This window comes from Ipomoea triloba, chromosome 8 (genome assembly GCF_003576645.1).
Source record: "Ipomoea triloba cultivar NCNSP0323 chromosome 8, ASM357664v1".
In the NCBI taxonomy this organism is placed as follows: domain Eukaryota; kingdom Viridiplantae; phylum Streptophyta; class Magnoliopsida; order Solanales; family Convolvulaceae; genus Ipomoea; species Ipomoea triloba.
In genome coordinates, this window is record NC_044923.1 from 5,929,796 (window position 1) to 5,939,996 (window position 10,201).

The 10,201-nt window shown below is 44.0% G+C and overlaps 1 protein-coding gene and 1 non-coding gene across 2 annotated transcripts in view; one reads left to right on the plus strand and one right to left on the minus strand.

The window, feature by feature from the left end:
- The window catches only part of LOC116027447 (alpha-glucosidase-like), a 3,915-nt gene extending 1,699 nt beyond the window's left edge, over positions 1–2,216 (plus strand). The window contains exons 3-5 of the mRNA XM_031269084.1: positions 36–266; positions 383–1,026; positions 1,242–2,216. Of these exons, the coding sequence (XP_031124944.1) occupies positions 36–266; positions 383–1,026; positions 1,242–2,129 (1,763 nt within the window). The 3' untranslated portion in view covers positions 2,130–2,216. The remainder of the gene's footprint in view (positions 1–35; positions 267–382; positions 1,027–1,241) is intronic.
- Positions 2,217–2,236: 20 nt separating this feature from the next.
- Positions 2,237–2,309, minus strand: TRNAK-CUU. The gene has a single exon. It is a non-coding gene; the product is annotated as a tRNA-Lys (tRNA).
- Between the last annotated feature and the right edge of the window lie 7,892 nt (positions 2,310–10,201).

A 10,201-nucleotide genomic window follows, 5' to 3' on the forward strand; every position in this document is an offset into this window, starting at 1 on the left:
TTTTTTTTTTTTTTTTTTTTTGTTAATGGATGCAGGTTTCCACCAGTGCAAATGGGGTTACAAAAGTGTGTATGATATTGAAAATGTAGTTGCTAATTATGCAAAAGCTGGAATTCCTTTGGAAGTTATGTGGACTGATATTGATTACATGGATGCTTTCAAGGATTTTACACTAGATCCAATTAACTTTCCTTTGGACCTGATGAAGAATTTTGTTGATAGGCTTCATCAAAATGGTCAAAAATATGTGCTAATAATTGATCCAGGTAAACTAGTATGTTAGTATTATGTGCTTGATTGAATTGAAACATCCCTTACCTACCTACCCTCACAAATTATAAAGAATAAAAATTAGTATAATGATCATACTACTTTATCGCAGGTATTAATATTAATGATACTTATGGGACTTACATCAGAGGGATGGCAGCTGACATCTTCATAAAGCATGATAATAAGCCATATAAAGGAGTTGTTTGGCCAGGAGATGTTTACTATCCTGATTTTCTGAATCCATCTTGTGGAATCTTCTGGAGCAATGAAATAAACAAGTTCCACAGCCAACTCCCTATAGATGGCATTTGGCTTGACATGAATGAGTTATCAAATTTCATATCTTCGCCCGTCGCTCCATCTACCCTTGAAGATCCTCCTTACAAGATCAACAATTGGGGAACTAAAGCACCAATAAATCATAATACAGTTCGAGCTACTGCTGTGCATTTCGGTAATATCACAGAGTATAATGCCCACAACCTCTATGGATTTTTAGAGTCCAAAGCAACAAACGCTGCGTTGGTGAAAATCACCAGTAAAAGGCCATTTATACTTGCTAGATCAACATTTCCTGGCTCTGGGAAATACACTGCACATTGGACTGGAGACAATGCTGCTACTTGGAATGACTTGGCGTATTCCATTCCTAGTATTTTAAATTCTGGATTGTTTGCGATACCAATGGTTGGGGCAGATATATGTGGATTCTCCGGAAACACAACTGAAGAACTCTGTCGACGATGGATTCAGGTACCAATTCACTGGTTTTATTGTTTCTTTAACTAAAGAAACCACTTTATTAGAATGTCAATATTGTCTGCTTCAATTCATAAGGAAAACCAGTTCTATAAGAAGTAGTGGGAATGTGGCTTTTAAACTGAATGGTTAACATTTGTCTTCTTATCCTGTTCCTATAAAGTATGATTTTGATTACTTTATTCTCAAAGAAGTAAATTTTAATGCAGCTTGGGGCTTTTTATCCGTTTGCAAGAGACCACTCTGAAAAGGATTCAATCCGTCAGGAACTCTATGTTTGGGATTCGGTTGCTGCTACAGCTAAGAAGGTGCTTTCACTCCGTTACCAGTTACTTCCATATTTTTACACACTGATGTATGAAGCTCACATGAAAGGAACTCCAATTGCACGCCCTCTTTTCTTCTCATTCCCTCAAGACACCAACACATATGATATTAGTTCACAGTTTCTTCTTGGTAAGGGTGTCATGATCTCGCCTGTATTGAAACCAGGAGAAAACTCAGTCGACGCATATTTTCCAGCTGGAGTCTGGTTTGATCTCTTCAATTACTCCCATTCAGTGAGTTCAAATCAAGGAAAATACATCACATTAGAGGCACTACCTGATCACATAAATGTACATGTTCGCGAAGGCAACATATTGGCTATGCAAGGGGAGGCAATGACAACAGAAGTTGCTCGGGAAACAGCATTCAAACTCCTAGTCGTTCTGAGCAGCAGCGAGAACAGCACTGGAGAGCTATTCCTAGACGACGGGGAGGAAGTGGAGATGGGAATTGCGGGAGGGAGGTGGACGCTAGTAAAATTCAGCAGCAACAGTGTTGGGAACACAGTCGTGGTTGAATCAAAAGTGACAAATGCAGAGTTTGCATTATCCAAGAAATGGGTCATTGAAAAAGTGACATTTCTGGGTTTGAAGCATGTAAGCCACCTGAACAGCTATAAACTTGGCCCAAAAATGGGATCAGGATGGAAACAAAGCCGCAGAATGTTGGCAGATATCAGAGTGGGTGAAGAGTTTACTGTGGTGGAAGTTTCAGGAATGGCAATACCGGTTGGGAAAGAGTTCAGACTGGAGTTCAATGCTAATATGTAGACAGTGTTGCTATGCTAATAAACTGTCAGCACAGGCTCCAGACAGTTAATAATGAATAATACTGTTACCACACCCTTTGACACTTGATAACGAAGGTAAAACAAAATCGCCCACCGTGGGGCTCGAACCCACGACCACAAGGTTAAGAGCCTTGCGCTCTACCAACTGAGCTAGACGGGCTGTTGAATGATAACATCTAATTAAATTACGGGTTTGTTTAACCAGAAAGGGATTATTTAAAAATTAAAAAAATGGTTATTATGCTACAGGGAAAATTATTGGCTATACCAAAAGTCCAAAACTAAGACACTCTAGTTTTGTATTAACTCATACCAAGTTTACAATACCAAACAAATACCAACACTTTAAGTAGGGATGAGCATCTCGGTTCGTATTAGCAGAATCGAACTGAAACCAAACTAAATGGTTAGGCTTTGAGTTATTATTAAAAATCGATTGGTTTTATTATATTTTATAAATCGAATGGTTTCGGTTTGGTTTGGATGGTATGTGAAGAAGTCGGTTCGGTTTGGACATCTTTTAGATTGAGAAATTTGAAATATGTATTGTGGAATTGTTGTTTAGATTTTCAAATTTAAATTATTAGTGAAAATAAATAAATAATTATGTGCGCAAGAGAATTAGCTAGGGATTTGAGTTCTCAAAACCAAACCGAACTAAAATTTGAAATCGAATGGTTTCATTTTTTTCAAAATCGAAACCAAATCGGACTCGTGAAAAAAAAAATTTCGAAACGATCACCACTATTTTCAAGTATTTTTTTGAGTGTCGAAAGAAACTCGCAGTCACTATCCTTTGGTATCTTTGAGATACGAAGATTTGGCATTTATGTAAGAAACCTACATATGAATTTTTTTTTTTTTTTTTTTTTTGGGTGAGCTACTTGGATACTTAGTTATTGATTTGATCCCCATAATGCTATATTCCAAACTGGTTTTGTTGTGAATTACCACCAATGTTCTATATGGAAATAATAAAGCTTGTGTTGCATAAATGAGAAATTGATTCTCAAAGTAGGCCATTTGATATTGGAAATCAAAGAAATTGGTCCTCGAAGTGGACATTTTGGTGTTTTACCGAAAGGTATGAGTTTTTTCCGTAGTGAACTTTTGAAATGTACCCTCCGGATATCATCCTTCGATGTACGATTCTAGTATCGCTCCATTTAATTTTATTGTATAAATTTTCACTCTAGTGACAATCTGGCATATTTGTTCACTAAGCCCGTGCCTACATCTATTTTTGAAAGTATGTTTTCGATGGATGAGTTTGGAAGGTTGTTGTCTTTAGGGGAGCGACAACCTCTAGATGTACTTGAATGTGTATTCTTGAAGACCTTTAAAATCATAAAGATTATGCCCTGAAGACTTATGGTTGTACTCTTTTTTCCTTGGCTAAGTTTCTTCCCATTGGGTTTAGTTAGACTAAGGTTTTTAATGAGGCAACCGGTGTAACACATGATTTCACATACTCTTTGTACTCTTTTCCTTGACTAGGTTTTTTTCACATGGTTTTATTAGCGAAGTTTTAGTATTAGTATTATATTATGAAGTATGGTTAGATAATGGCTAAGGAGAAGTGTTATAAATATTAAGTTATGGTCATTTTTTTTTTGAAAACAAAGTTATGGTCATTATTCTACTATCTATCCACTATCCCACTTTCTCGATTATTTAGTATTGTATTATGAAGTAGTTATTATGGAGTGGTTAGTATAATGTATGCATATATGTAAAGCAAAATGATCAATGAAAGGGTAACCTGCAGTTTAATGAGTTGCAATTCTTCTTCTTTCTTCTCCCTTATTTCTTAGTTTTCTCTATGTTCTTCATTTTTTTTTGATAAAGGAGGAGGGGGACACCCGCAACAAACTCAAGCACTCGTGGTCCTAACGACCCTTCGATAATAAACAGCTCCTAATTTCTCGTTCTCGATCATGTCTCTCAGCCCATAAGGCGCATTGATACACATAGTAACGCCTCTCAATTGCGACCGTGCCTGCTTGGCAAGCTTGTCTGCCACTTGGTTTTGCTCTCTAAAGACATGTCGGAAGGTGATGTTGTTGAAATTTCTCGCCCTCCCAATACACCGAGAAATGATATTGTTAGGATGGTTCGGCACCTTACGACCGTCTCTCATGGAGTCTATGGTAGTCTTTGAATCGCTTTCGACAATAAGGTTCCCAACACCCGCATTTAGAGCCACTTGAATACCCTGGAGAACACCCCATTCCTCCGCCTCTGCACTCGAACATCGACCAATATTAAACATAAAACCGCCAATCCAATTGCCACCGCAATCCCGAAGCACTCCTCCACACGTAGCTCGGCCGGTGGTTATGTCACAGCTTCCATCTACGTTTAACTTAATCCATCCAGCAGGCGGTTTGTTCCATTGGACTTGCACATCAACAGGGCGTCCAGTGCTCGGTCCCGGGCTGGGAGGCTTGGCAAAAGCACTAGCAATCTCCGTGATTTGTCTTGTAATCCAACTGCATTTATCCTCAATCGCAGTGCTCCGATCATTGAACACTTTGTCATTGCGCCACTTCCATATCAACCAGATTCGTATAGCAAAGTTCTCGGGCCAATTCCTCTCAAACCCCATGCGACTATCTCCCTTGAGGTTGGCAGCAAACCACGCATCCCAATCAAGTCGAGCCAACTGCTCCGCTTTCCGCCGTCCCAGTGCCGCCTCCCATAACGGTCTTGCCTCCGAACACGTCCTAAAGAGGTGGTTGAAGTCTTCCGCCTGTCCTGCACAAAAAGAACATATGGTGTTAGAAGTCATACCGGGCTTAGCTCTCTCCACATTCGTTAGCACGCGACCATGCTTGACCAACCACAAGAACATGCATAATCGCATAGGTACTTTATCCCATCGCCATCCTATACCGTCCCCAATATCTGAGTCTTCCGAAAGGACAAAACATGCTAGATTATGCGCCACGTCCTCAAGGATCCGATCGTTCAGGAGTTCCCACTTCCAGCCTCGGCCTTCCTCCCAATAATCTACAACATTAGCATACAACTCCGGGAGACTTATCCGCCCCTGCAAATTATCATATAAAGGACCATTGCCAATCCAGGTGTCCATCCAGAAGCGAGTATTACGTCCGTTCCGAACGATCTTGAGCGTCCCATTTTCCACCATTGGAGTTGCCGCGACAATGCCCTTCCAAGCATTCGAGACCTTGCCATGGATTCCCTGAGTCGGGTTATTGTACTTACTCAACAAGGTCTGTGCCCACAAGGTATTTTCCTCCTGCCTTAGGCGCCATCGTAACTTTGCCATGCATGTCATGTTGAGCTCCTATATCCTTCGTATGCCTAAACCACCCTCCTCCTTGGGCCTCGTTACGGTCTCCCAATTAACGAGACTAGTCTTGTTAGAGCCAGTTTCCGTGGTACCCCAAATAAAACGCCGCATTCGCTTTTCAATTTCATTGCAAATCCCCTTCGGCAAAACGATGGTTTGCATGGTGTAGAAAGGAATGGCGTTCAGAACCGACTTCGCTAAAACTACTCTCCCAGGCGTTGAAAGAAGTCTGGCCTTCCAGCCCTCTAGCCGTGTGTTCATTCTTTCTAACAGGCTACTGAAAGTGCCGCACGTCACCCTTCCGTGGATGGATGGTACCCCGAGGTATTTCCCCAGATCCTCCGTCCGCGCAATGTTGAGCATATCCGCAATATCCTGCGCAAGAATAGAATCAGTATTCTTAGAAAAATAAATCTGAGATTTGTTATAGCTTATCTTTTGGCCCAAAGCCACACAAAACCGGTTGAGGCATTCACTAATAATGCCCGCCTGCTCCAACGAAGCCTCATAAAAAAGAATTATGTCGTCCGCAAAGCAAAGGTGAGACAAAGTTGGGCCCTTCGACGCTAGCTTGATCCCTTTCCAGCTCCCGACGCCGACTTTGTAAGAAATCATCTGGCTAAGCTTTTCAAGACACATCACAAAGAGTGCTGGAGACATCGCATCACCCTGTCTAACGCCCCTCTCCGGGGAAAACTGCCGCAGTCTCTCCCCGTTCCAGAGAATAGACATCCGGGGAGTTTCCACACACTCCATAATAACCGAAATCCAAGATATACTAAATCCAATTTCCTACAGAGTATTCCGTATGAACTCCCAAGACAACCGATCATACGCCTTTTCAAGGTCTAATTTGATGGCCATTAACCCCGTGGTTCCCCGCTTCACTCGCATCGTGTGCATGACTTCTTGATAGATGATAACATTATCCGAAATATGTCGTCCTGGAACAAAGGAACTTTGCAAAGGACTGACAATCCTTGGCAAAACCTGCTTTAGACGATTGGTAATGGTTTTTGTTATGACCTTATAGCTCACATTACACAGGCTGATCGGTCGGAAATGTTTAATAGTTTCCAGATTCTCAGTCTTGGGAATCAGGGTAATGAGGGTATCGTTAAGACCCTCCGGCAAACACCCAAGGCGAAAAGCATCCTTAACAAGCCGATATAAACTAGGCCCAACCGTATCCCACATACGTTGGTAAAAAGCCGCATGCAAACCGTCAGGGCCCGGAGCCTTAAACGGCGCCATGTCCGAGACTGCGCTATGCACCTCCTCCATTTGAATATCGGAGTTCAGAAACTCCCAATCAGCACTGTTCAGCGATGGAAAAGTGCCCTCTAGCGATACGCTCTGCGCTGTATCCCTTTCGCGAGAGAAAATCTCGATATAATAGTCGCGAACATATGTCTTCAAGGTGTCCGCCTCAGTAATCCAATCCCCGTTTTCAGCTTGTAGGCTTTTGATCGTATTACGACTTCTTCGCATAGTAGCGGCGGCATGGTAGTAGGCTGTATTCCGATCCCCGGACACAATCCACTGCTCTCTCGATCGTTGGAACCACACAAGCTCCTCTTGGTACAGGATCTCGTGATATTCCTCCAGAAGTTTCTTCTCGAGTTTGGCGAGCCCATTGTGATACGACTGGGAAAGATGTTTCTTAACCCCCCCTAAACGAGCAAGAACAACTTTTTTCCGATGAAAAACATTACCAAAAACCTCCTTATTCCAGTTCTTAAGCATCGTAGTCATACGTGGGATATTTTCCTGAATATCCTGATCCGCACGCCAAGTTCGGTGCACGATCTCCGGAAGGTGTTCCGAAGTTAGCCAGGCTGCCTGAAACTTAAAAGTTGGTTGACTTCGATTAGATCCATCTCCGGCCAAACGAATGAGAATCGGTGCATGATCCGATGACACTCGCGGAAGGTGCGAAACCGTGGCCTCGGGGTAGTGATTTCTCCAACTAACATTGCACATAGCTCTGTCCAACCTCGCCCCCTTGGCCGGTCCTGTTGAATTACCTTTGTTCCACGTGAATTTTGGCCCGTTAAACCCCATATCCACAAGGCCTTCCCGATGGATCCAATCCACAAAATCCGAACTGCGTTGCATGGAGAAGGCTGTGTAGTTGGATGTCTCGGCTTGGTTAACAACTGAGTTGAAGTCCCCTGCCACCATCCATGGCCCTGTGAGTCCCCGTTTCTCTAAGCTTAACTCCGACCATAACCTCCTACGGAGGTGGTGCGTTGGGCTCCCATATACAGCTGCGAAAAACCACGGAGTCTGACCCGGCGTGTGGATCTGCAATAAAACGAATTGGGGATGGGTGTGAATAACGGATACATGCAAAGAATCGTTCCATAACACCCAAATCCCCCCACTGAAGCCAAAAGCCTCAACCCATACCCAATCCGAGAAACCTAGCTTAGCACAAATGGCATTAGCCTGGGATCCCGAAACTTTAGGCTCAACAAGGCCGAGAATTGCCGGCTTGTGAGTTTGAAGAAGGGTCTTAAGGACGCGGTGAAATCCTCTTCCACCAGCTCCTTGGCAGTTCCATATAACAATATTCATAAGAAAAGGAACAGAAAAACAAAAACAAAGGGAAACCAAAAAACAAACACAAAAAACAAAAACTAGACGGACGGGCGTGCGTCACCCCCGTCATCCCCCACGGCCTTTTGCAAATTATCCACGTCCATTATGACGTCCCCCTCCTCATCCAGCGCTCCCGGAGGGTCCGCATGATGCTCAGACGTTGGTTGGTTCATGACAGGGACGTCGTTCACTCCAGAGTCATCAGTATCGTCAATGTGAACAATTGTAGTGCTAGTGACCTTTCCTCCCTGTTTCCCACGAATCACCACATGTTCATCCTCCTCAGCCACACGTCTGGAACATGCCCCAGAAGATCGCCTCCCCGTCGACAAATCTTTCTCTTTCGTTGGTACCGCGCGAGGAGTGTGAACCTCATTCTGGATCTGCTTTTCGCTTGCGATCACATTGGATCTTCTGGATCTCCCACCCAGACCCGCTGGCTGCGCTCTACTCTGATGACCCCCCAAAGTAACCGTTTCAGCCTGCTCTCATTCCCTTCCTGCTCGTCGTCATTCCCCAACAGAGCAAACCGTGAACCATTTCCATTAGGAATTTCCTTCTGGCGTCCACCAGACGATCCTTGCGCAGCTGCCTCAACCGGACGACTCTGACCAGCTGGTCGCCCCTGTTGTCTACGTTCCTTTCTAGTAACTATCATCCACGATCCATACGGGCGATTGCCCGCCAAAGGCACCCTCCTCTCCTCGGCGCCGCCATCGTTCTCCCCAGATCGGCCCCGACTGCGATCGCGAGCACCCGCAGCCTCCTCGTTAACTCGGGCAGTTGCCTCTTCCCCAACCTCCTTCGGACACGTCGGGCAAGACTCCAGGCGGTGTCCATATAAACCACACGAGAAACAAACAAGATGGATGCCTTCATACGCCACATGCCATACCCTGCCCTCCAAAGTGAAGCGCGACACCAAAGGCTTAGTAATGTCAATTTCGACACACACCCTTGCGAACTTCCCCTTAGACACCAAGCTCGTGGTATGATCCACCCGTATGGTGCGCCCTAGTTTATTCCCAACCTTCCGTAAACACAACAGGTTATAGTATTCCACCGGCAAACTGGGGAATCGCACCCAGACTAAGACCTTCTCCGTGGTGTCCGAGATCGGGTCAAAGTTAGGCACCCATTCCTTCACGATCAAATAGTGATCGAGGATCATCCATGGGCCTTCGTACTTTGCGTATTCCAGGTCTTCACGCATCCCGAATTTGGCGAGGAAATAGTCGTTGTCGAGGGCAATGAGTTCCATCCGACCCTTCGGACGCCACATCGAAACCAACCTGCGCAACAGATAGGCATAGCCCACCTTGCGCCCCATCACTTTCAAGATCAGCGTTTGTCTCCAAGGTTCCCGGATCCTCTCCTTCTCCTTTGCAGACAACCTGATGGTAGGGCAAGTGGGATCCTCATCCTCATCAATGTTCTCTGTTTCATCATCGCTGTCCTCAATTCCGTTCTCCCCAGGCTCCGCTAGCAAAAACGGGGTCGTACCTGTTCCTGTCCCAACAACCGTGTCAAGGTATGATCGCGCCGGAACGCCACCATGTGGAATCGCAGGTTCTTCTTCCGCGATCCGCACAGTAGTTTGACCATCCCTCCCCACATCAGAGGTAGCCGGGACCGCCTCCGCCTGATCTGAAGCAGGTCCGTTATGGCCGATCGCCCCTTGATCACCGATGGGTGTTTCCGCTACCACCTCCACCGATTCCATCTCATCGTTTCCAATCCCGCTGGACTGCGGCGTCTCTTCCACAATCTCCATTGCTGAATCGGCAGGGCCGCGTGCAATGTGCTTGGATTTTTTCGTGCTACGTTCAAGCAGATCGAGATCTTCAGATGACCGTTGGCTAGAGAGAGTTTTCGTGTTCGTCATATTACACACAGTGTTCCTTAATCGGATCGGCTCGCTTTGATATGTTCTTCATTATTTTACAACAATGATTAATATATTAAAATATATTAAAGAAAATAATTTTAAAAACCAATTCTTTTTTAAAAGATTAAAAAAAACAATTCTAAAATTAAAAACATATATATGTTTACATAATAAAGTTAAATGTTACACAAAAAATATGTGGTTTTTTTTTTTTTTTTTTTTTTTTTTTTTTTTTTTTTTT